Here is a 26,833-nt window from a genome sequence, read left to right on the forward strand (position 1 = left end):
TTAAAATGTTTATTAACAATCTGGAAAAGAGTGAGAATCTCAGAAATGTGAACTTTTCTGCTAATAGTAGGTATTATAGGGGGATGAAGATGAGATGTGAACTGCAAAGGATTGCAAAGGATCTTACACTACCGAGTGACTGGCCAATGAACTGCCAGATAAAATTAAATGAAGATAAATGTAGTGATGCACGTGGGAGAAAACGGTATTAAATTTATATATACAATGATTGATTCAAAGCTAGCTATGCTAGGGTTGCAGTAGAGAGCACTATGAAAATCTCAGCTTAATGCTCAATAACATTGAAATAAACCATATCAAACATAGAATTTATAGGAAAGGAAGACAGCCAAGCAAAAACCATCATTATGCCACAGTATTGGTTCACTTTATTTACACATTTTGAATAGTCTGCAGTTCAGATTGCCCTGTCTCAGCAAGGGTGCAGCTGGATTGGCATCAGAAGGGGAGGCAGGTGGAAGTCAGTGGCAGGGGACACCTCTCCACATGCCACTGTGGCTGTGGGACGTGTTCTTACAGAACACACTGCTGGTGCCAGAGGCATACATAGGCTGAGAAAGAACCCACTGGAAAAACTATTTGGAGAAGCCTATGGAGTACATCACCTCTGGCTCAGGGAATTCCTGTGCCACAGATTTCTTAAAAGCTGGGAGAGTTTTCTAGGGAAATATTACTTAAAACTTGCCCTGGAGAGCTGCTGCTGGTCTGCGTCAGAGAAGGGATGCTGAGCTGTGAAACCCATTCCTAAAGTTGCGTGGTTAGTTGCAGGGTCAGAAGCCTGCTCTGACCTCCCAGTCCTGCCTCAGCCTTGGGATCCCTGGGCCTGTATGGCGTTTGACAACCTGTTGTAACTACATTATGTAAACTCAAGCTGAGATGAAAATGCAATTAGTTTGAAGTGGTGTACTAAGGGTTATGTAACTCAAGTGCTGTCTTCAAGTTGCTAAGATTTGAAGTGCTACATTTCCAGAGGGTCGCCACAGACAATTCCACATAAAGAAACACAAGAAAGCCTGCTGAAGTTTTACATGGAAACGATGTCTGTTCATGCATTTTGGGGTTCTGGTCACGCAGTATGTGTCAGACCAGTTGGCCCCAACTGCCACAGTATTCAGTTTTTATTATTGTTATTATCTTTTTAAGAATATGGTTATTAATCTGGCAAAGTGGAAAGACGTTCCCAGCATCAGTTTGAGTGAATTTTATTTCAAGAAAGCACACGTCTTCTTCAGGAAACTGCAATTTGTAACTGAAAATATAACCTCATGGTAAATTCAGTGAGATCCTGACAATCAATCTATGATTCAAATGTACATGTTTGTGGTGACAAATTAGGACCTTGAGGAGAAATGTGAGAAGCTCTTTTGTGTTGTGCACTTGGAAAGGACCGCTTTGTTGAGAAACCTGTCAAACTGCTCTAGTGCAGAACTGTACTTCCTTACTCCGTGTGTTATAAAGCCATGCCTTATTTTGTTTGTTTTACTTTCACAGCTAAGGTTTGACAAATAGTAAGTGGTGCAGTACGGCAGAGGACTATTTGTACGTACGCTAAGAATATCGCTTTGATTTGGAGAGTGAGTTATTGATCTCTGCAAGAAAAGAACAATTTTCACAATTTTGTGAGGACTATGAGCACATCTTTAAAACTTTAGCCTTAGGGTAAGAACTAGGAGAAAATTAAAGCAGTTTCTGAAATACTTCACCAGCCATCTCCTAGAAAATGACCCAATCTGCTTGATTATTGGAAAAGACAAACTTCTTAATGGTTAGCATCAGCTGAAACTGGTTCAGGCTGTTTTTTGGCTGTTGCCATTGCTAAAAATTCCTTTTAGATGAGAAATGTGAGTGGTCATTAAGCAGGAGTCTCAATGAAGGAAATGCACTACACATAAAGATGGTGTGATTAAAAAGATATTTCTACAATGTAATTCTGCTGACAGTGACAAGAAGAGTTGTATATTTTTATTCATCTTATTAAGGTTTGTATTTTCTTTCATTTTTCTACATAGACTATTATTTAGAGAGAGCAGAAAGACCCTTAAAACCCTCAACTGTTTTTAGGGGTTTGTAAGCTACTGTGAGCACAATGTTGTGCTGCAAAATGATCTGTGAAATCCGGCTGGGTATTGGGCAGAGCAGTCATTCTTTCTAGAAATGTCCTCCATAAACTGCAACAAAGGAAATTGCATCATGCGTTAAAAAAATCTGTACACTAAGATGTCCATTTCCCCACACCCCCAAATCTGTGCTTAAAATAGCAATAACAACCTTGGTGCAGGGCATTTCCTGGCGATTAATAACCGGCCAGGGTTAATGGCCCTCGGCAGTGCCTCGGGCCATCAACTCCTCCCAGCCAGTCATTACTCCCTAGGAAATGCCCTTTTCTGGGTAGTTACTGTTTTAATATTAGGATGTAGAAGTTGCCATTGGATGGGGAGAAAATGACCTTCTGGCAATGTTAAAAAATAAACCCCCAAATGACAAAATTTTTCAGTTTAAAATTGTTAACAGTCAAGGATCCATCAAAATTTAAACCTTAACTTTGTAAAAATGACAAAATTCTGCTAGCCTTATTACGTGTGTAAAACAATTATTCCCCTCCCCCAAGTACTTCTCCCAGTTTCCATTTCATGTTTGTCATAGGCAATTGGGTAAATTACAAAATTTGATCTTTTAAAATGCATAGTAGCTATGGCATTCATTTATACTGGCTATGATACGATTTTAGTCTTTTATGAGGCACTGAGTATATGTGATTTAGATAATTCTGCTTTTTCTCTTTCATGTACTGCATATTACAAGAATAATTATAAAGCAAATTTATACCTGATAAAAGTAATAAATATATGCTGTTCCTGTGGACCATATCCTGCCCTTAATTTCTGTGATGTGGTTTGCATTTTAGGCATTCTGTTAGAGCTCTAATAAAGAAAAATATGAAGGCTAGGTCTATATTTAAAAGTCTTGCTCACATACTTATGTAGGCTAGGATTACTAAAAATAAAATCACATCTAGCTACTGTCCTGGCAGAACCCTAGCGTAGATGCAGTTATACCATCAAACAATTTATTTTTGTTCAGGAGCAAGTAAAGAGTTTATTTCACTGTTAGGAACTGCACTGACAGTAGGAGAGTTAGCTCTGAGCAGACATGTTCTAGCTCAGACAAGAAAGGCAGAGGCACATGCTTGAAGCCACCACAGCTGGAGCCAGCTCTTCAGTCTGACTGACAGCAGCTGGACTTCATCCCAGCCTCCAGTAGTTTCTGGGGGGAGCTGTGGAAAGATCTCAAATTCAGATCGAAATGTGGGCATAGGGGGTTCCAAGATTTTTTTTTTAATCCTCATCCACTGAGAGGAACATGCAGATTAGCAAAATTTTTAGAGGAATTTTTAGGATAATGAATAACTGTATGACAGTATGTAACCTGTCCACATGCCTATTTGTGGTTTGCAGCAAATACAAACTAATTCAAGTTAATATAATAAATAAAGCAAACTAGAATTTCCTTGTATTTTATGGGGTTTGAAAGAAGACTGAAACAGTCAATTGCTGCAGGTGGATCAGTGGTAACTCCTACATCAGCAGAAATGTTTTCGTGTTCCTCAACCTTGTGTGTGTATCTAGTGGAGACAGAGTCATTTACTTACTAACCCTTTTTTTTTCTCAGCAATTATATATTTTCTAAACATTTAAACAAAATAAATATTTAAAAGGATTCTTTCAAGTAGACCTGAATGCATCCTTTGTAATAAAACACTTAAGTTTAATGTAAACTGTAAGAAAGCAATGTAGTATTTTCCATCTGATTTTCTGCAACTGTGCTGGTCAGTCTCAGCTCCTTGGAAAAATGTTTCTCAGTGGCATATTTTTGCATCTTTTTCATTATTTTTTTTTTTAACATCAGAGTTTCTAATCTATTCCAAAATTCATTTTAATTTAATTCTCTTTGTTTAACATTTTTGTTATAAGACAAAAAGTAGTTTTATGGATTGTTTCAGTTTATGCAGAATAGCTAGGTCTTAGGATTTGCAAAAGCGGTATTGAAGTCCATGCCCTAAATTTCAGTGTAGCATTTCTAAAATTGGTGCCACTTTTCTTGCTGTGTAAGAACCTGAAGGATTTATTCTTAGCCATACCATTCTTGGCTACTTAGACGTATCCATGAGATCTACACTGAAATCTGAAAACACTTGCTGGATATTTTATTTAAATAAACTACAACTCAGGTGAGCATATCTAGAGGTTGTTTGAATTGTATGGGTATCCCCAGATTCTTACCTGTGAGCAGTTTGTACATCTCAAGGTAGAGGGATTTAAAAATGGGTTTAAGCCACATTTACATTCTCTTATGTTGTACTGTCAGCACCATTCTGGTTACTAGAAGGAAAACTGTCTTTGATTCTGCCAGAGGAATCCACATTTGACCTGATCTATTTTCAGTTTATCTTTTTGTGAGCACACCTACTCACTGCTGGGTCATTGATAAAATGTCTTCAACATTGTATATTGGTCATAGAGAGCTTTCATTTGAATGAGGCTACAGTCCTACAGACTATGTAATGCATTTTAATTTTGAAATGTCCAGCCATATAGCAGTATGCTGAACAAGTTAGATAACCATTTTATTAAACATCCAAATATTTAGTGAAAATAGTAAGGCCTCTTTCAGTTTCTCTGCATCTTCAGATAAGCTCCTTTAAAAGATTAAGAAGTGGGTGGAACTGGCAGTTGAGGAGGAAGGATTAGTCAGAAGGTAGCTGCCAGCTTCCAGCCCTTAATTTTGTATCTTCTCTGCTGCTGGAGTAAAGCCAAAAAACTACTTGGGTCATTAGACATAACAGCTCGCTTCTTAAGTAAATTATAATGTCTGCATATGAAGAAAAAAAAAAAAAAAGGCTACCCACTCATGAGACTTTCTGATTGTATCTCAGATGGGAACACAGGCAGAGCTGCCTTAGTGAGGTTCCATGCACAGTGGCACTGTTAGCTGAAGTTTTGGCTAAGCCAGGTCATAGTAGGATGGATATATGAAGACATTAAGTGGAGCCCACGGAGGAGCAGGTGATCTGGCAGGAGTTGCTGCCCATGTTGGAACAGTGTGCTCCTGATGGATGGACGCCATGGTATGGACCCATATGGGAGCAGTTCCTGAAGAGCTGCTGCCTGTGGGCAGCCCCTGCAGGCTCAGTTCGGGAAGGACGGCATCCCGTGGGAGGGACCCCACTGGGAGCAGGGGAGGAGAGGGACCGTGAAGGAGCGGCGGAGATGAAGTGATACGTACTGACTGCAGCCCCCAGTCCTGTTCCCCTGCACCACCTTGGGGGGAGAGATTGGAAAGGGTGGATGGGGGGGAAAGGGGTTGTAGTTTGCTTTTAGTCTCTCACTGCTGTAGTCAGTTACTAGTAGGCACTAAAGTACATTAATCTCCCTTATGCTCGTTTGCTTTGCCTGTGACAGTAATGGGTGAGTGATCTCCCTGTCCTTATCTCAATCTATGATCCCTTTTCATTGTGTTTTCCTCCTGTCTTTTTGAGGAGGGTGGAGCAAGAGTGGCATGGTAGTGCTTTGCTGCCCATCAGTGTTAATCCACCACAGAAATACTACTGTTGCTACAGATTTATTATTAAATAATCCTAGGGCTCCCACTAATGTGAACCTAATGAGAAACTGAGGTCTTGTCCCAGCTCACAAGGGCTGCTGCTGTTCATTTGGAGAGGTGTAGTCTGGGGGGTAATCAGTGAAGTGTGTGAGTGCACCTGGTATTTCACTTTGTTGCATTTGATGTTTGGGTGTTGTGTGAGAGATATGGATGGCATTTTGCAGTTGTGGAAGTGGCTTTGCTGCTCAGCCGTGGGTCTTTCTCAGTAACAAGTGATTCTTATTAAAAAGCAGAGCTGCATGGGCTCAGATAGTGGCAGAAGTAGAACTCAAGAACGAACAGTTGCTTTAGTATATACAGTGAAGACAGAACAAAATCTAGAGGTAGGTAACAATGAAGCAAAATAAACCGGCCCTGAAAGATCACAGACAGAAACCATGCAGACAGCAGTGAACCTGCTCTCGGGAGGGAGCAAAGCTGATGGATTGAAGTCTGTGCAAGAGAACAGAGGGCAAAATACAGAGATAGAAGTCATGTTTGAACAAATACAAGATTGCAGCAGGTTCCTCTGCCAGGGAAAGGCTGGACAGGTTCGGTGTCAGAGTTGCTATAAACAGGTGGCTCCCTGCTTAGTGCAAGGTGTGAGGAGACCCTGAGGAGACTCAGGCAAGAACACCTGATCCCGTATATCTGCACAGGGAGGTCTCAGGATCGCAGGATTCAGGCTGGTGGGACCTCAGGAGGTGAGCTATTTCAGCCTTCTGCTCAAAAGCAAACTGGTTATGAAACCATTCAGAGGATGGTTTCCTCTGAATGATATGACTCAAATTATAGTGATTCAGGAACAATGCCCAAGAAGTGTAAATTTAAGTGATCTTCAGCAGAATTATTCCAGCCTCTGGAGAAGGAAGGAGAAAGTACAACAAGGAAAATGAATATCAGCAGATAGGACAGTTATTGTCATTATGCTGCTAAGTGCATTGTAGCTTTCTGCCATGCTTTTCAACAGGAAAATAACACAGAAAGACTTCTTGTAAGTAATTCTCAGTGAAGTTCTGGTGGGGATGGATCCCACTGGTCCTACTCTGGCCACTGAAAAGATCCCTTGTTACCAACCCTGTGAATATTTGCAGATTGTCTTCTTTCACGAAGTGAACTCGAACCATTAATCATGCAGCTCTTGGTGAGGTTCTCCTCCTTATGAAGTCAGATACCTAGACCAGACAGGAGAAAATAGTGTAAGAGTCCGATAGGTCTCCCTCATGCAGCTGTCATGCAAAGCCCTTAGATAATTTCCTGAGGAAGGGACAAGCCCTACAGCCTGTTCGTGCACACCTTCTTAATGACCGTACCCTCAGCTATCAGAACAACCCGAGAGCTCTTTCTGCAAAATCAGGTAAATTATCAGTGCTTTGCAGAATATCACTACAATAATGGTGCAGAGAGAGTGGGTGAGTTGTGGAGGATGCAACTAGGCTGACAAAATCACTTATTCCTCCCCAGCATTGCTTTGGCACTAGCAATGTCACACGGTAAAGTAGATCACAGAGCTCTAGAGTGTAAAAGGGAGTTTTTTTCTCCCTCCTCTCTGAGCTATGTTTTTTCTCCTCTACCTGCCCTGAGACTGCTAGTTTTCTTGAGCCTTCAAATCCAAGGAAGTGAATTAAAGGAAGCCCTGGGGGTGATGGAAGAAGGGAAGAGAGAGGATGGACTTCTTGGGGATGGAAAGAGACAGATATGTCCTGGGGAATTGCTAGCTGACTGAATGCAGGAGTTAGGGAACTCTAACAAAGTTATTCGGTGTACATTTTGTCTCTTTTTATTTTCTACTGAATTTGTTTTCTAATAAGTTAGGCAGCTTCACTGCTAAGTAATAGAGGAAATTTATGAGATCTGCATGTATCTGGAAGCAGTCAGGGACTGGAGGGAACTGGAAGAGGGATCTTAGGGTGCCTTTCAGTCAAAAGCTTCTCATTCCTGCTAAGGGAGCAGCCTGCAGCCCTTGAACATGTTTGTCTCCAGTTGGCTTCCCCTCTCAGAGGGGCACCGTGCAGAGAGTTGCCTGGGCTATTGTGAGAATAAACAGTAACGATTAGTGAGGATCTCAAAGAGCTGTTTTTAAAAAGACTGTGTATATATCTCAGCAGAAAATTTGATGAGAGAAAAATGTCTATAGGTAGAGGAAAAAATCCACAAATCTGTGTTGCCTCTTGCCAGTATTGTTTTCCATATGTGTTCATAAGAATCAATAATGTGTCAGCACCCTGGTGTAAAGCTTTTGCTACAGGTCATAGCATGTGTCTGAAATATCATAGAATTAGATATATTCTTTTTCCTGTTAGCTTTTCCAATATTGTATTGTCCTCCTCTGCTTTCTGTTTATATTGAGACAGTGTGGAAAGTACAGGAATACAGCAGGATATTGGCAGGTGCACAAGGGCTTGCTGGTATTGTTTGCAAGGAGTATGGCTGAAAATGGGTATCTGTTGTCATTCTTGGATTCAGCCTTTGTTAACTTGCAAATTTTCCTTTCAGTAATGCTAATTTCCATGCACCCATGTATTCATTTTCACTCACTACTGAAGAAACTAAAGGTTGAATATTGTCTTCCCTATCCCAAATAAAATCCCAATGATTCTGTTGAATTTCCAGGGAAGTTTTCATCCACGTGGATAATTTTCAATGGAATATGAAGGGTTTACTTGAAGTACTGAAGTTTTCAATGGTCTATCATGAAATGGGCATACTTTTTCTAATAACTTAAAGTATTCAAGGTGCTTTCTGTAAGTGCTATATTTTCTTACATTAGATATATGTACAGGGAACTTACATTACAGGGTCCCCCCTTTTTATTTTCCTCTCCTCAAGAATTACCATGTCTTAACCAAGAGTGCCTTGAAGCAAGGGTACATCAGAAGATCTTTTTTGTTTGTTGTTCTGTGCATTTATTTTCCTTTCAATTTTATCCTAAGTTGGTAGGACTCTCTTGAAATGTTTTAATGAAAAGTTATATTTTCATTTAGCCACTCTTTCCACGTGGGCAATCTCTGTCTACACATTTATGTATACTAGCAGGGCCAAAGCATGGTAGCTCAACTCCTGCTCTGGTGCTGCCTGATGCAGAGCCAAGTTTCATGTGGCAGAGGAGCAGTTACAACCCCAAGCTGTTCCTTGGTTTCCTACAGGTGCTGCCAGTCCTAAATAACAATCTGTTTATCTTTGTGCTGCTGAAAAGCGACAGCATTCTGTTATTTTACAGGGGGTCAGCCTGTTAACAACCCGTGCTTTTTAGTCTAAGGATGTTAGATCCTAGCAACTATTTACTTTAATTTGAAGCAATAGCCCAGTGTGCCTCACTGACATCAATCAAATGATCTCACTAAACAGGTGGAATTTCATTGATAGCATAGAAGTACAGTTGTCATAAGAAAATAGCTGCCTTTGAAAATAAGCATCTCCATTTAGCCTGAGAAGAGAATCTCTGTTGTTTCCTGCTCGTGATGATTTTGCACATGTGATGGGGTGAGCCAATGATAATATTTTCAAACTCCTATTATCATCTTCTCTAGACATATTTGCCTGCTGATAATGTTTGGCCAGTTTTTGTGTACATCTATTGTATCTTACTTCCACTTCAGTATGAAAAATACACTGGAAATCTCAGTATAAAGCAATATGCTAACAATAGGACTTTATTCAGAAGGTTTGCTACACAAAGCTAAATAATAAACATATTAATATCTGCTACTTGTCTTATTTTCATTTACTGAAATTATCTTTAATGTATTTTAATTGTAAGTTAAGGAGTAAAGCAGTGGATGGTTAGCAATTGTTAAATTATTTACTCTTCACTCCCTCAAAAGAAAGAGCGAAAAGGAGAATTACAGGTCAGCAGTGTCAAGACATTCTGCATTGCTTGTCTTTATCATCATGCAGAATCTTTTTATTAAGGCGGCATAGAAAGAATAGATTTATGGACTGAAGGTACAATGTTTAATATGTCCATATCCATCTAGATTGACAGTTCCTACAGACATGAATTTCCCAGGAGAGAGAGTGTTACTGGTGTCAGTGGATGGCATCATTTACTTCAATGTTCCATTATTAAATTGATAACAAGATAATTCCTCTGCTTCTCAGAGACATGACAGGGTTTACAATTGTTAACTTTCTTATTGCATGGGATTTGATGTTCTAGGTATTTTTTTTTAATAAGAACTGAAATAAAAATAAGAAGCTTATTTTTATTTCAGTTCTTCAACAAATCAAAAATTACAAGAAAGTATAGAAAAAAGAGAATACTGTTGGAGTCTACCACACATCAAAATCAGACTGGTTTCTAGAGAGTCATTTTTACAACAGTAAGTCTTTGTGTTCCCGTTGTTTTTCATGACTGCATGTTTAAACATGTTTCTACAATACAGGATATCTACTGCAGTCATCCTCTTTCTTGTGAGGTGCATATTAGAAATGTTCTGTACATTGGTAACTCCAGTTGGATGAGTTTGAAAATGTTCTTTTCATCAGAGAGTGGCCACTTGGAAAAGCAGAGGACTGTTGCAAGTGGCATGGAGTACAGTAAGCCTCCAGAAATGTCTCTGCTGGCAAAATGTGGCACAGCAGACATTGTGTGAGAGTCTCATTACAGAAGCAGGCTAGCAATACATGTCTCAATGAGGTGGGCAATCTGTACCAACGCAAAAAGTCTGGGGCACTATATTTATTCTTACTTTGCTACTGAGGCAGCATCTAAGAGCTATGGGATAGGGCAGAATCTGACCTACAATCCGTATCTTCTTTTTGTTCGTGTACGAGCAAACTATGGGAAGTCTCTGTGTGGCATATGTATTTTCAGTTAGATATTTACAAGATTCTTTATCATGGCATCGAAGTAGCTCAGCAGTGCTCAGTCAACTCTTCTTTATTAACTTTTCACCAAGGCTCTAGCAGAACACACGCTCTTGTACCTACAGGTGTGCAGGACCTTCAGGAAATGCTCCATATGTGCCCATTTATTGCTGTGCATGGGTGAGAGAAGGCATGGGTCAGAGCTGAGGGCGCATATCCTCATGCACACAGAGGGGAATTTAATCTTCAGAAATAGCAATTCAGCTACTGAGAACAACTCCTGTCCTCACATGCTGGTGTAGCTGTAGGTATCTTTTCCCCATTGAGTGATGAATTAAATATGTTATTTTTTGCTATTGCTTTAGAAAACTGTATCTTCAGTGCTGAGCTTCTTCCTAGTAAATACTTCCTGAGGAATTCTGGATAAGAACGCTCAGGTTTGTTCAGATTGAGCAGGTCGTGCAGCATGGCTACTCTGGGGTGCATGGGAATAAGAAACATGTCTTGAAAGGAAGATTGCGATCTTTCCATCTGACCAAATCACAAATACCTTCTGAAGTTTAGATCAATCAAGAATAATTCTGTGGGTATTTGAAATCTGAATCTTTGTGCAATATCCAGTCTCTGCGCTCCCTCTATGTGCAGCACTTATCCTGTTCCACATCTCTCCCTCCCAAACAGGTAGCTGTTACAAAACCAATCCCGCCTTCTTGAAAACTCTTTTATATTTTTCCGCTTTCAAAGGAACTGTCTCCTAGTGAAGATGCTCAAAATCTCTTTCTGTTTTTGCAAGGACTGCACACACCAACAACAAAATCCTGAGGATTTTTGCAAATGTTTGAGAAGGCAGAACAAGGCACAGGTTGAAGCCCGCAGCAGTATCAAAACAGAGTACATGTGGACACTTGTGCGGGACCTTCAAGCCTCTGGTGTATCAATGAGAAGGGAGAAAAAGCAGAAATGCTGGTGGTGGCACAGTTTCCTGAAGTGCAGGTAGATCATGCACAGACCTGGAAGAGTGATTTAAGAACAGGTATGAGCTAAGGGTCGACAGTAGAAGAACAAAAAGAATATGGTTGTTACAGGCATGAAGATAGAGGATGGTGTTTTCTTAAATTTGCAGGACTTGACAGAGTTCACAATTAAATGCAACCCCCTGAGAGTTTTTCAGACTGAGTGTCCTGAAGCTCCCTTATTCCCTGCAGAGCAGTACGGGACAAATGGTAATTGTCTGCCTGGAGTTCTTCTGCTATCGGGCTTTAAATAGATGTTCTTAAGATTGTCTGACCCAAAGTAGGCTTAGTTATTTTTTCTCTCCTTCCTTTAGTTTTTGAAATCTCTTGCAGCAAATTCTGAGAAGAAAGATGATTTGGAAACATACACAGTGGTGAACCTCATCATTATTATTTCTTTTTATTTGTTTTTACTTCTTCTGATGATATTGAATTAATATGAGACACCTACATAGAGATTATGGAAGAAAGAGAAACATTTGCAACGGTAATAGATTCTGGTTTAAGCTTTCAGGGGATTATCATAAACAGGGAGTAAAAATGTTTTAAGGACTGTGAAAAGTACCTTGCCAGTGTCCTTTTAAGTAGAACAACTACTAATGCATGAGTTACAGAATAGTGTGAAATGTAGCTTTTTACTAGGTGCTTTAGATATGGTACGTTCATCTCATAATCATGTCCTAAATGGTACATTATGCACCCCCCTGGCTCCGTCTTCCCTCCCTCAGCCAAAAGAAAGTTTTTTATAATAGACCTTCTTCCATCAGTGATCAAGAAATTCCCTTACAGAGAGCAAGGTCAGATGTTAGGAGCACATATTGGTCCCTTTACAGACGTGTGGAGAAATTGCCTATCGCTTGTAGCATCGGGCTGTGCACACCATGTCCCAGTGACAGCAGGGGAGGCCGCTGCTCTCCTTATGCTGGACGAAGCAGCAGGGTCTGCACAATGGCAAAACAGCAGTTTGGGTGAAGAAGAAGAGGGAACAGCAGAGGCGAGACGTGCTTGTGATCTGTGATAAGGAATGGGCCAGGGATCCCTCTGTGCTTCAGCCGTGCACAGTTTTGCAGGCAGCCTTCATTCAAGCGATGAGAAAACTGCAATTTAGTCAGCCTTCATTTACCACTCACTGCACTTCAGCGGCAGCTTTATTGCGAGATCTATCAGCGGTCGGCTTTTGTAAGCCGGGCAGGCATGGTTCCACCTTGCACTTGGGGTCCCATCAGCAGTAAATAAACTCAGAGCAGCATTGCCACTGTGGGTGGTGGGCAGCAAGAGGAAGGGCGTGCTCTTTGGGGATCTCCTGGGTCGGGTCATGCACTGGACTTCTACGAGATGCCTGCTCTCTGGGGCTGCTGAAGCCCTGAGAGTGTTAATGTGGTACGTGGCTTGTCAGGTTAGGATGCTTTTTAAAACCTGGCATTTTAGACACCAAAGATGCTTAAAAAATAAAGTAATAAGCAGCTGAAATGTGATACAGTTTATCTTTATTACACACAAATAAAAACACCAATATTTATCACTTCTTACTGTTATTTGTCTTTTTATATTGTTTTTCTAAGTAATAACAGATAATATTCTGTTTTTTCTTCTAGAATTCCCACATATGATTTTAGGACTAGGTACAAACCTCAGACATCACAAATAGTACCCCTTGATGTCGACATGTGATTTTTATTTTTGGTCTCTGGTACCATTTCCAAATGAAAAGACTATGGAGGCATTTGGGGGAAGAATAGTCACTTGAGGAAGGACAGTTTGTTAATGTGGAGTGCTCCACCTAGGAATTAAGTTTAATTTCAAGCTATAAGGGAACACTGGGGAAAAAAAAAAGAATAAAATCCCTATCATATTTAAATTTTCATTATTCCCACTGAGATCATGGTTTACTTATGAACGTTCACAGTAGAAATGTTTACTTTCATTTATTTTTGTTATTGCAAACCACTGCTTCTGTCAAAAGTATGTACTTAATCTTAAATGTGAATGCTAACACTAATCAATATTAATTAAACATGTTGTCTCAATTAACAGCTCTTTGAAACAACACAGATCTTGTTCCTCCTCTTTTGTACACTCCCAGCAGAATTTTCAAATTTCATTAATAACACTTGACGTAACCTAACTCAGCTACTTGTGAACACAGTCAGTCCCCCCTGTTGTCTTGCAACTTTCCATCCTGAAAAAATTTGGTTCATCTTAAAGCTGAATTGTGTACATTTCTGATATACTTTGGATTGTGATTGCAACTGTGAAGATCTTTATCATGTTGTCAGTGTCTCAGTGTCTGAGGGTCGTTGTTTTTTCTTTGCTTTATTTGGTGTATAAAAAGTGTGAATTTGACAAGATACAGTTTCTAGCTAACTTTCAGATAGTGCGTATATTTACTAGTTTCTTACTTTAAAATTCTCATACATAATTACACTGATTTTTTCACAATGAAATAATCTGCTTTGTGTTTTAAAAATATTAGAATCTTAAAAGAGATTTATGTTTATTTTCTGAGTACTCAGATTATCTTGAATATTTAAATAGAACAGAGCAAATTCTGTTTCATAAATATTTGACCTACAGAGCTGTTCACAGTAGACAAAAGTATTGTACATAAGAGACAATTTTTTCTTCTGCTGGTGGGGCTGAGACTGAAAGCATAGCAAAGTTATGATTGTGCATATTTAATGGAAAACTTGGTCCTATGTTTATGCCAAAGGTACCAACAGATGGGCACATGAGGTCAAGGCAGACACTTCAGCAAATGCTTTCCTTCTCAAAAGGAAATGTTTTCCTTCTCCATCTTGCAAACATGAGCAAGAAAGATGGGTGGGCTGGTAGTTTGCAGGTAGGTAGGAGGGAGGTGGTAAAACTGATAGGTAGAGATTCACCACAGCAGAATGTAAATAATTAAAATAATTATATTTATAAGTTGTATTGTCCTTTTACGTGAATAAAGCATGACCTCACCACGTCTAATTTTCTCCATAGATGTCTTTCTTTTTAAAGTGTATTTTCTTCCCTTCTAAAGGCATTATAACTCTCATCTTTATTGGGATTTTACAATTTCTACCATGCGTGTATGTTGGCCATTTTTTATAAACCATGCTTTTAAGTATTTTGCCTTATGGAAAAGTTCAAGGGAACTTTGTTGTTGTTGTTATATTGACTAGAAGTGAAAGAATAAGCTCATCCCAGATATGAATGCAGATAGTAAAACCTGCCTGGAAAATTAAAAAGCTACCAGTGAATCAAACTTATAACGTGAAACTTTCATACACAAGAGGTGTAGCATGGCCAAAATTTTCTGTTCTCCTCTCTGGCAGTTCCTTTCAACCCAGACTGATCCACGGTAAAACTTTAACCTCAATAAATGTTGATGTAAGATGTTGAAGTAAGCCACAGTTAGAGACAGAAGCTGTACCAGGCAGATGCTCAGTGCAGTGGGGAGGAAAAGCAATACACAGAAGCAGTCCTTGGGGAACTGGAACCACAAAACGTGGGGGAAAAAACTCTCAAATTTCCCTGCTGTTCTCTTGATGCTTCCAGATTTTCCTTACATCCTCATTCTCCTCCCAGATCCTTCTACACCAAACATTTCTAGCTGCCTGTCATTGTCCTTGACTTGCATAGCATGGGACTTAAGGGGCTGCTTTTGGTTTGCTCTGGCTTTCTGAAGTCAGAATATTGGGTTCTTATGCTGTCACTTCAGATGGTAATGTCTTACCCATCTTACCCAACTCTAAAAAGGCCCAATTACTTCTGGCCTTGTATAAATAGTAAATAGCCTAATCATTCCAACCACAGAAACCAGTAGGTTTGTGTCTAGGACTGCCTTTGTTCTCACTTTATGGGGTTTTGTGTGCAGAAGAGAATGTAGCTTTCCACATGGATTTGACTTAATGATTTCAAAAACATTCATAAGAAACAAGACTCCATATATCATTTCTCATCTCCAATGAAATACACATCTATATTTCATTATGCATGCTAGTGTATACAGCTAGTGGTTTCAACATGCAGGTACTAATGTTTGGAATCATGCTCAAGTACAGAATTACAAAATCCAGTAACGCTGCTGAAAATGATTGCCTATATATTCTTTCCAGATTCTGATTGCGAGTATCATGTGCAGCTATAGCAAGGACGACTGGACTGAACTTTCTAAAATGGCTGAGGTAATGGTTTCCTAAATGTGTTTGTTCGTCTATCTTTTCTTTTTATTGCCCTTGAAAACAAGAGCTGCAACAGGAAATTTCTGAAAGAAGTAGTTTCAAAGTGAAAAATGCGAATTTAAAGCATGTCCATTATAATTTGTTTATTCTGTGTTTTCATTAAAATGATGGTAATGTAAATTTAAAGAAAATCTGTTCCATAAAAACGGTCCCTGGGATTTTTAAACAGTACCCGGAAAGTCTTCAGTCTTTAAATCTATATACTTTTTATTTGCATTTTAAGCAAACTGTATATTATGACGGATGCCATGATAAAATTTAATTCTACCTTTGAGAGCCTAACTTGATCTTACCTTGCCTACAGGCACACTAGTTTGACAGCACCAAAAGAAATTTTGAATATAAAACTCTTGAATATTTAAAGTATAAAAGGCTCATTTAATGCCATTCTAGTTTTAATACAGACTTTCAAAAATAATAACTGGCAGAGAAAGCCAGTATATATAATAGCAGTCAGCAGGCTTCCTATAATATAAATTGAATCTTACACAAATGCAAACAGACTATGCACCTGAAATTTCAATTGTTTGAAGGAAAAAAAAAAAAAAATAAAACTATTTAAAAACATATATCTGTGTCCTTAGAGAATAGTGTAAGAAATACTTAATTAAGACAGTATTTTTTTCCTTATAGATTCAACTGTATAGAGGAAATAGAAACACATATTTTCAGGTTGATAAAGGAAGTTTATAACACATTTCAGTAAAGGAAAAATTTGCTTTATTATTGTTTGCAGTAGCCCAGATTTAAATGTTTTATAAATATTACATTTTTTGCGTGTGTGCTTATATGTTTATATCTATGTGTATATATTTATGAGTGTGGAGATGTTTTGAATTTATGTTTTTGTACGGTTGAATATTTATGTTTGGACATCATTTCTTCTTTATTCAGTATTTTAAACCTTCTCATGGTGATATGGGAAGACACTGCACTATTTTCTTTGGGTACTTTAAGCCTATGAGGAAAAAAATCACTTTGGGGACTTAGGGAAGTGAAATTAAACATTATCAGTAATTGGCTTGGTGATCTTTAACGCTAGTCCATTTTATACCTGTATTTACCTAATTGACCATGAAATCTGTTGTGGAATCCATGCTTGACACGAGCCCTACCGCTTTTAAGCTGACTGAGACGAATGGCTGTATTGTGCCATTTGCTCCTCTGCCGTCCAGTTTTAAGACAGATACTTTCATGTGTGTTAGTATTTATGCTGCCCCTTTAGAAAAAAAAAAAAATATATATATATATATATAGTTATTTAAGTGTCCGTAATAGCGTGCACTGTATGTAATATAACTTTCTTCTGCAAAGCTGGTGTTTGGACACTCCGTAACTACCTGCTCAGAATCAGGGGTGTTTCACTGCCCGCCTGGGACCTATGAAGCAGGCTGTGGTGGTGGCTCCCAGGCGCGGAGGCCTCACCGCGGGATGAAGGCCAGCTCCCACTGGAGGCCTGCCTGTCATGGGGGCCTGCAGCAGCCGCAGGGCTGGCGGGAAGGGGAAGGTCCTGAGCTGACGGATGGCTTCTCCCACACTCCCTCTGAGAGCTGCTGAACCACTGCTACACAGACTGCACAAGTTACTCCAGTTCAGGAAGCAAAAATGACATGCAAATGCAAAACAAAAAGCTGGCTATGGCCCCACGAAAGGTAAAGGGGAGCTCCTCAGCTCAGGGTGGCACAATTCAGCACAGCATGTTTGTGTGCTGCCTGCGTACACCACAGCAACCTTTCCCTTTATTTTAGCCAATAGAGGGTGATAAGAGAAATCAGCACATCCGATATGTTTGTACAGACTTTTTTTAATACTCTCATTTGACTTCAAAACCAAAAATATTTAATGACAAAACCTATGGCACGGTGCAGGTACCTCCAGAAAATCTAGACCAAAAAAAATATATGAAAGCTGAAAGGGGCAATTTACTCCTGAGTCCTAGCCTTGCGCAGCACAGCCACTCACTCCCTGCATACAACTGAGTCCTGCACCTCGCCCTCACTTCTCCAGTAAGGCCCAGTGGTTACATTTCATTTTTTAGCATTACAAAGATCCAACTCCTCGTTGTTATGTCTTTTACATTTATTTTCACTTTTATTTCATTTGCATTTTTAGGAAGCCACATCAACATCTGAAAATTTTCTCTGTAATGTCCAACACATTTGTTTTTCAGGCTATCATAATAATAGCTTTCTCTCTCTTTTTGTGTAATCTTAAGAAGAATCAAACATCTGAAGAAATCTATTTAACATGAGAAGTGAATGATACAGTAAAAAATATATTACTTTAAGTTATTTTTTTTGTTTTGTTTTGCATATTTCATAGGCTGTTGGTGCGGATGCGCTGGAGTTAAATCTGTCCTGTCCTCATGGCATGGGGGAGAGAGGCATGGGCCTGGCCTGTGGGCAGGTAGGGCTGTAACAGCAATCTCTTTCATGTCTCTTCAGCAATTCTGCACTAGCACGTTTCTAGTTACACCTTGAGGGGAAGACACAAGCAGCAGATTACTAGCTTAAGATTTTTAGCTTGAATGTGTTTAAATATTTAATGCTGAAAGAAAAAAAAAAAAAAAAAAGAAAGGGAAAAAAAAAAGAGAATATACAAAATGCTTAGTTTTGCTGATTACAAAAATGCATTATGCATTTGACAGGGAACAATATGAAAGCAAATAATTTCCCGAAAGTGCCTGGACAGAATTTGTTGGTTTCACTGGAGAGCCCTGTAGGTATCACTACCTGGTGCAAACTGCATATCTCAGTAATGATTTTGAAGGACATGAGATATACAGAAATTTCATTTTAATACATTTTGCATTTGAACCTAGCTGTATTCTGGAATCACAGAGAATAGGGCAGACATTCTGGTAGTGCCACCTACAGTTAACTTTGTCTTTTTTAAAAGCCTGCATTGTATAAACTATAGATTTGATGGGTTTATACAGTTTAGCTTGTGATTGTCCATTCCAGGTGTCTCTGTCATACAGGAACTGATTTCAGTTAGGAGAGAGTGTGTTGTTTTGCCCATGAAAAGAAAATAAACATGCTCAAAAGACAATTCCCATGCTGATTTCTGTTTGTAGTTTTCAGATGTGCTTGCATGTTTTGGCCATAGTTTGAAATTTGTTTTGCTTCAGAAGCATGCCTAAATGTGAACTTGGAAGTCACTGAGAAATTTTCATTTGCATGAGGTACCAGGAGAGATTTTCTAGCGTTTGGTCATTAAATTTTTACAAGTCCAATGTCTGTTTCCCTTTGCGAGTAAAACAAAAGAACATTGAACTGAGTTTGCATATTCAAGGACTTGGTTGGCTAAATCTGATTTCTGAGTGCTTGATTTCCCATCTTGCTACATTTTGTGGAGAGGAGGGAGAAGCAGAGTGGGAGTCATGATTGTATGCTCTAAAATCAACATATACTATTCAGTTTATCTACTTGGAGAGCTCTTCATTCATCCTCACTTCCTCAGCTAAATATGAACCTTTTCAGAATGGGAGGTATGGTTGGATAACTAAACTATTAACTTTCTAAAACTATTAGCAAGGAGACACTACAGAGCTGTAATTGTTCCAAGGCAACTGAGGACACATTTTAGTTGAAGCTTTATCATAACAGTACTGTCAGGCCCAGTGCATGGGACTATATTATTCTTTTCCGTGATCAAAACGATGTCCATCTATTCCATGGTATAGATTTACTTAATGAAAATAATCTGGATGCTTTTCATGGTCAGTGCTCATTTTCCAAAGTTGTGATTAAAGATGGGATAGAAGCAACTTATAAAAACCCTCCAGGACTACACTAGCATAAGGGTAATGGTTGTTATCTTTTTTTTTTTTTTTTTTTTTTTTTCAAAAGTGTATTTAACAACAAACAGCTATAGAGGTCATTTTTATAAGTATATGAAGCAATTTGCACCCTTCATAGCATAACTCAGTAGTTTGGATTGTCTCCACACTCCACATGAGATTACTGCATGGTATAGTAGAAGGGATGCAGTTTGGCCAGGGAGAGCTCTGAAGATTTCACATGGGAGCTGAAATAGGCTCATTTCAAGAATGCTTTTTTTTTCTGTTTTGTTTTGTCTTTTTGTTTGTTTGTTTTGGCATGTGTTATTTCTAGCTTTCACTGGTTGGAATAATATATGCATGTGAAGCTGCTTAGATGTGTAGTCAGTAGGGAGCTGTCTGGCTACATGAGTTTTTACATATCTTTCAGCTATTGTAAAATCACAGAACCAAATGTAAAATCTGAGCACTCAGGGCTATGGTGTGGATTTGTGACTCTCCTTGGAGGACATCAGATCCATAGAGCAAGAATATTGCATTATATATACATACATGTTTGTATAGTAATGGTATTTCTCTCTTCCCCATAAAATATAGATACTCTTTTGAATGTTTAATATATACTACTCTCACTTACATATATTAGTGTTTTTTTAACTGTCTTACTAAAAAAGGAGAGCTAACAAAGGAACCTAGCTCTTTAGACAAATAAGTGAATAAAACAAGTCATCTTTAGAAGGCCAAATCTGGATGTTCTTCCTCAAAGTTGGCTAAGATAAATTATAGTAGTTTAATGTGTACTTTGTCAAAGCAATGAGGGAGGATGAACCAGGTAAAATAATATGCGCTAGGAGATTTATCAGTAGCTCTTGAGGGTCTTTTATATGTGGGGGCCCTGGAGGACCTATCGTAACAAAAGTGCTAGGCAATTTTTTAATGTTTTTGTTGGTGGTGGTGTTTTTTTTTTTGTTTGTTTTTTTTTAACCTCCAGAGCTAAAGTCAAATATATAGGTACTGTGGGGAACACAGGGCTCAGGTATGTTCTAGAAAAAAAACAACACTCAGTATCTAGAAGGAAGGTTGCACGACTTTGAGAGATATAGAAGCTCTCCTGTTTGTACAGTGAAGCAGGTTTTCTTAAATCTTTTTGATAACATAATCCGCATCTTCAAAGGAAAATTTTTTAGGGATTAGATCCATCTTCATGCCTAAGCACATCAAATCCTCAGGAAACTACAGAAATTACTGAGATTAAAATAATGGTGGAAAAACATGCACATGTGTATTTTTACTATTTCTAATGTCTAAAATGTTCAGCTTTTTTGCCCCCCCCCCCCTTTTTTTTGGGAAAAAAAAAAAAAAAAAAGTAAAAGAAAGGTTAATTACACTGCCTACTTTTTCTCTTCATTTCAATTCCTGTGGTGTGCCTAAGGGGAGCGTAGAAATCTGGGAACACTGATTTGTTTTTTCCTAACCTGTTTTGTTAGCTACTTTCAAACACTTTCCCTGTAAATTCTAAAAATTCCAGATTTATCTGAGTAACATATATAAAGAATCAGTACTCAGAATGGTTGTTTCTCTTATACTGAATTACAGTTCTCAGCTTTTATTTGATTTTAATTCCAAGTCATTAGTGCAGACACTCTGGCGCCTAAACAGCATAGCTAGCCAGAGGGTAATATTAAGAGGCATCTGTAACGCTGCCAATAAGTTACTTAAAGCTGGTTCTGTATAAAATGTCAATTATATTTACTAATGCTGATTAATGATAATAAAGTCAAGGTTTGTGTTCTTTCAAAATAATCTGCAACTGTGTAAAAGTTTGATATCGTGAAAAATTGTAATAGAATTTCCGTCGTTTGGCTAAACAGCGCTAATGCGTGTATTTTCCTTGCATCAGATAACATTAGTGTGCAAAACATATAATAGTAAGCATGAAAACAACATGGTGAACAAAAGATTATAAAAACAAATGACAGCATCTCTTTTCTACTATAGTTTATTACTGCAGTAATCATAGTAGAAAATTATAAAAATAGCAAATCAATTGAATCACATTGAATTGAATCACATTTCAGCGTCTAACTGGTATTTGTAGTGCACTTTTTGCCTCATTTAAAGACGCTTTACGTTTTTTTGGCTAATCCTAAAAGGTGATATTAAACATACAGCACCATTACTATGAAGTGGAATCTACAAATTTCAGCGTTTGGCTTTTGGTTTTGGTCCAAAAGTCAACAATTCCCTCCAGCTGTTCTGGTAAGAATGAATAAATAGTTGAATTGAGTCACTAATCTGGGGTTTATTTTGCATTCCTGCTATATTTTGTGTCATTCTCTGTTGTACAGAGGAAACCCCTGGTCTAGTACTTGCTACTATTAGTTGACTAGACAGGTGATATCCAAATACTTTGAAAATATCACTGAGGCTGTATAGACAAATGGGGACTGAAAATCAACATCGAGAAAAAGAGAAGAGCATCCTACAGTGCTAGAGAGCTAGTACGAATGATGTCAGACAAGCAGCTAGAAAATAGGCAAGGTGTTGTGCCAGATGTTACAGCAAGAGCAATGGCCACAAATTGCAGGGTGCACATTTCAGGTTGGGAATCAGGAAAAAAAAAAAAAATCGCTAAGAAAGTGGTGCAACACAGGCGTGTGTTGTCCAGCAGGGCTGTATAATCACCATCTCTGGAATTTTCAGGGCTCAGGCAGGAAAAGCCATGGCCAACCCCATCTGTTGCTGACACTAGTCCTGCTCAGAGCAGAGCTGGGACTAACTGATCTTGAGAAATCCTTTCAAACCAACATTTACGTGATTCTGTTGCTTCACCATACCAAATTTCAACCCAGAGGTATTGCATTGTGTATACCAGCAATAGGGATTGAGTAGTGGATAAAGGAATTAAGAAATACTTGTTCACTTGGGGTGAGATGTTCAGTGTGAAAGGGAGATCTCAGGCTGAAAGCAATACCTCAGTTACATTTCCAAAGCACAGAGGATCTTCCTATACTTTTTAAAAAACATGTCATAATCAAAGATCTCAGCCTAAGTGCAAGAGCACTTTTTTTTTATGCTATATGCAAATACTTTAAAAGTTAATAACATCCTGGCTTATAAATATTTATCATTAATTAGTTATATGTTCTAAACTCCGGTATATAAAATATCTTAGCTTATCTCAGCATTTAAGCTTTAGTTTTGAGGGATTAATTTCTTTTTCTAGCTTATATTGAAGGAGACATGTATTTCTCTTGTGAGCACTGAAATCCAGATCCTGGTTGTTTAAATATTCAGATAATATGTAAAATGAACTTTGCAGTTCTTTTCTCACCTATATTTTCATTCTGTTTAAACTCTGCTTGTTACAGCCTCTGCTACTGGTTATGTTCATGTTCATTGCCTGCAATCAGGGCATAAGTTTCATATAAGCCCATGTTGCCTCATTCAGAAGAAGATGACTGTTAAAAAGAAAAAGCAAACAAACAAACTGGTTATTCTGGAAAGATGAAAACTAGCTGCATGGCACAATTAAATTTGCTCTGCTGTACCTCGGAAATAGGAAAGATGAGGCTGTTCTTAATTGAAGTGCACAACATAGCATGATAATTCACTGTTGCTCTGCCAGCAAGGAGCTTGAAGTATTTTATATAAATGATGCCCCAAACACAATTTGATTATATCTGTGTTCATGTGGCATTTTACTATCACCCTACAATAATGTGCTGGTTAAGTATAATTCATTGAGTCCTGCAGGCAGAATTAGTTCTCTCTCTCCTCTTTTGTATCTCTTACTGCAATAAATTAACGCAAAGTACAGCAGGCTGGTGTTGTGCTGTGCAACAACAGCAGTGGCAATGTTGTCCCCTCAAATCTGGTATAATCCAAGTGTAGTTACTGTTGGTGTTTGCGGTGGAGTTTTGGGATTTATGTCTCATTCTCTTGAGTTCGCTACTTTCATCCTTTTTGGATGGGATCTTAAGAAAATAAGGCCTAGCTGATCTCACAGTTCTGTAAGTTTCTTAAAACCAGACAGCTGGGTAGAAAAGACAAATTGCTGCCTAACTGATGGGTGTGAACAGTAGCCGTAGCAGTCCAGATGAGGGAAAAGCTCAGTCAGAAACACAGGAGATTCAATTACAAGGCACAAACTCCTCAGAAATGGGGATTCCTTAGTTGAGGCACTGATGGCATTCATTGGTTGCTCTCCCCAACCTGTTCATAAGTCTTACACGTTGCCTCAGAGAACAAAGGCACACCAAGCCCAAATGATCTTTTGGAATACATTGACCTGAAGTTGCACCAGAGGAGATTTAAGCTGGATATTAGGGAAAAAAAAATAAAATAAAAATCTTCATTGAAAGACTGTGTAGCATTGGAACAGGCTACCCAGGGAAGCTGTTGACTCACCATCCCTGCAGGTATTCAAAACACGTGTAGATGTAGGGCGTAGAGTTTAGTGGTTTAGAGTTTAGATTTGGCAGTATCAGGTTAGTGGTTGGATTTGATGATTTTAGAAATCTTTTCCAACCTAAAAGATTCTATGGTTCTATGAATTTGCTGCAGATCCAGAGGAGCTCCTGGTGCACTGCAGAAACATGGAATATTTGGCATTGTGACACAGAGGGTATTTTGAATGTGTAAGGAGAAAGGCAGCTGCTAATTATTTTGTTCAACTCATGCAAACCTATGCATAGTTTAAATGGATTTCTTCCATGTCTTTAATTCCGTATGTCCTTTTTGTGCTCATGTGTTCTACTTTTTGTAGCACATAAAAGGAGACAATACATAATAATGAAGCACAACTGTTAATTGGTATTTTGTCTCAAGAATTCTGTTTTTCATATGCTCAAGAAGAAATGAATTAAGATGCAAAGTTTAATAAATTCATCATCAGAACACTATTCTGTAATTTTATATTGCAGTTTGACAGCATTTAATCCACCGTTATTGCTTTGAAGGATTTTTAATTGAATTACTTAAAACACAAAACAAAAAATAAAAAAGGGATTATAAATAGGACAGTAATGTTAACAGCACTACTGCCTGGTTGAAACTTTTTAATGACATGGTATGTACAGCTGTTAAAAAGGTTTTAAATACTTTTTATGTATAGTGACTTTTTATTTTTATGTAGAAAGTATTCTCTGCAGAATCAGTTTTTCTTAGAAAATGTAAAAGTGATTCTGTTATCTTGAAATTCATGGATGTATGGAAGAAAGTTAGGGATAATCTTATGTTCATTCTCACTGTGATGGAAGCATTTCAGCTGGAGTTCACATCGTGTATGACGAATGTCATAAAGAAGGTGAGTTCAGCCAAAATACAAGTGAACTACCACTGTTTAAAAAGGAAGCAAAAAGACTTGGCCAGTTTTAATGGCATTTCAATACCCTAACTATGACAGAGTATATAGTGAGTGCCTTCTAGAAGGACGTAAAAGAGTGATTTTCTTAAAGACCAAATAGCAACCTGTACTTATTTCTGAAAATTTATTTTAATGCACTGAGAAGCTTTCACGAAAAAAAAAAAAATGTAGAAAACTCAGGCAAGCATATTTCTGTGGTCTACATGGTCAAAAGTTTTGGTTTACTGATTCTGTGGACTGCTTTGCCTTTAGATATGTGGTTGCTACATAAAATACTGCATTTGTTCATTCTTCTCATGCTCAGTAAACAGAATTTGTTTTGAAGGAAAGCATCAGCAACAAGTATCCATGTTCAGGTAAAATAGAACGATTTCAGATTGTTCATCTTAGCATACAATAAAAGTTAACTACACAGTGCACATTAATAGCTTTTCCTTTCTGTGCTTTCAGTTTTATGTTACCATTTGATAAAGGTAGTTAACAAAGTCTCCTCACTGCTTACAGGAGAATTATCAGGATTAGGCTCATACTTCCAAAATTTTGCCTCACCTTCTAGTAAAGTTGGTCAATGCACTGGAAGGCTAACTACAGTAGATCAAATCTGAATAAAGGCCTATATAATGATTATTTTAATAGCCAGTGGGAAATCCTCAAAGTATAGGTTTTAAATTCCTTAATTTGTTGGTTTCAAAGATTTATGGATTTCTCGAGTATCTGGTATTTTCTGCCTCTTTTTTATAGGAAAGGGACCAAAAGCTTACCTACTTGACCACAAGAAAAAGCAGCTCTCGTATATTCAAGCTCTATGCTTTAAAAATTTTTCATGTATGATGTAAACTTAATCAAAGCTTTATGCCTTCTATGAGGTAACCTCTGCATGAACTAAGGAACTGAAATATTGTTTAATCACACTCTGTACTGCTTTTTTACAGTGATACGAGAAACAGTACCTTGGTTGGATAAAACAACCAAGATAAAGTATTTTGTTCTTTCATAGGTAAAAAGGCATTTATATTAGTCAACACTTAAATATACCACTGCTGATGATAAATAAATCTTCCTAGTTAGTATCTCCAAGACATTTATAAAAGGTAAATATGCTGTTTCACATTTTTCACTTGGAAGGTTTAGGCCCAATTGGTATCGGAACAAAATGATTTGCTGATTTGAATTGGCAGTCTGTGCTTCACCCTTTCAGGCCAACTATTATTAACCTTTATTCTAACAACCAAAGAAAATAATGGTTGTGTCTGAGTCCTTTAATGTTGCATAAAAATCAATAGCTGTAAATAGTGATTCCTACAGTTTTAACTGGCCTATCTCAATTAAACATAGAGAGCTTTTCCTATGGCATACCAATAACATTTTTTTTAAAAAAATGCCTAGTAAGGCATTTTAAAGGTAGAATTTTCTAACAATGGTGTTTCTTCTGGTTGTTTAGATTAACATTTTAAATTAAAAAAAATAATAAAAAATAAAAATGGAATGATGAAAAACATTATGGTTCAATGACCTACTTAGAGAACTCAATTTCAAAATAAATTTTGTTGTCTTTCTCTTACTGGTGGGGAGAAATTAAAAAGCTTTTATGTGATCTGAAAAAGCGAGTAATTGCAAAGCTGACTATATAAAGACAGCCACAAACATTTCAAGTCTTAGTTGTACTTGATCTTGACATCCCTCTTATCATTGCTGTAACCTCCCAACACAAGTCTGTATTTTGTACTTTTGTGTACTGGTCAATCAAAAATTTCCAGCTCATTTTTGACCTTGTCTTCACGTTGGTTATCCTTTAGTGCTACATTATGAAAGGAGGAGTGTGGGAGTGCCGTGCTGTTAATAAGTAATCCAAAGTGGATCTCCCACACAGCACTTTGATAAATGTATTCTTGAGTTTGGATACTGACCTATGTTAATACGGGATGCTATTAGATGAGATATGTTAAAAACTTAGTACAGTCTTCTGTGGGTGGGT

The 26,833-nt window shown here is 38.1% G+C and overlaps 1 protein-coding gene across 1 annotated transcript in view; it reads left to right on the forward strand.

Moving 5' to 3' along the window:
- The window catches only part of DPYD (dihydropyrimidine dehydrogenase), a 340,058-nt gene that overhangs the window by 216,570 nt on the left and 96,655 nt on the right, over positions 1–26,833 (forward strand). Inside the window, exons 15-16 of the mRNA XM_084290947.1 lie at positions 15,584–15,652; positions 18,032–18,115. Of these exons, the coding sequence (XP_084147073.1) occupies positions 15,584–15,652; positions 18,032–18,115 (153 nt within the window). The remainder of the gene's footprint in view (positions 1–15,583; positions 15,653–18,031; positions 18,116–26,833) is intronic.

The sequence above is a fragment of the Netta rufina genome (genome assembly GCF_964035555.1).
Source record: "Netta rufina genome assembly, chromosome: 8".
In the NCBI taxonomy this organism is placed as follows: domain Eukaryota; kingdom Metazoa; phylum Chordata; class Aves; order Anseriformes; family Anatidae; genus Netta; species Netta rufina.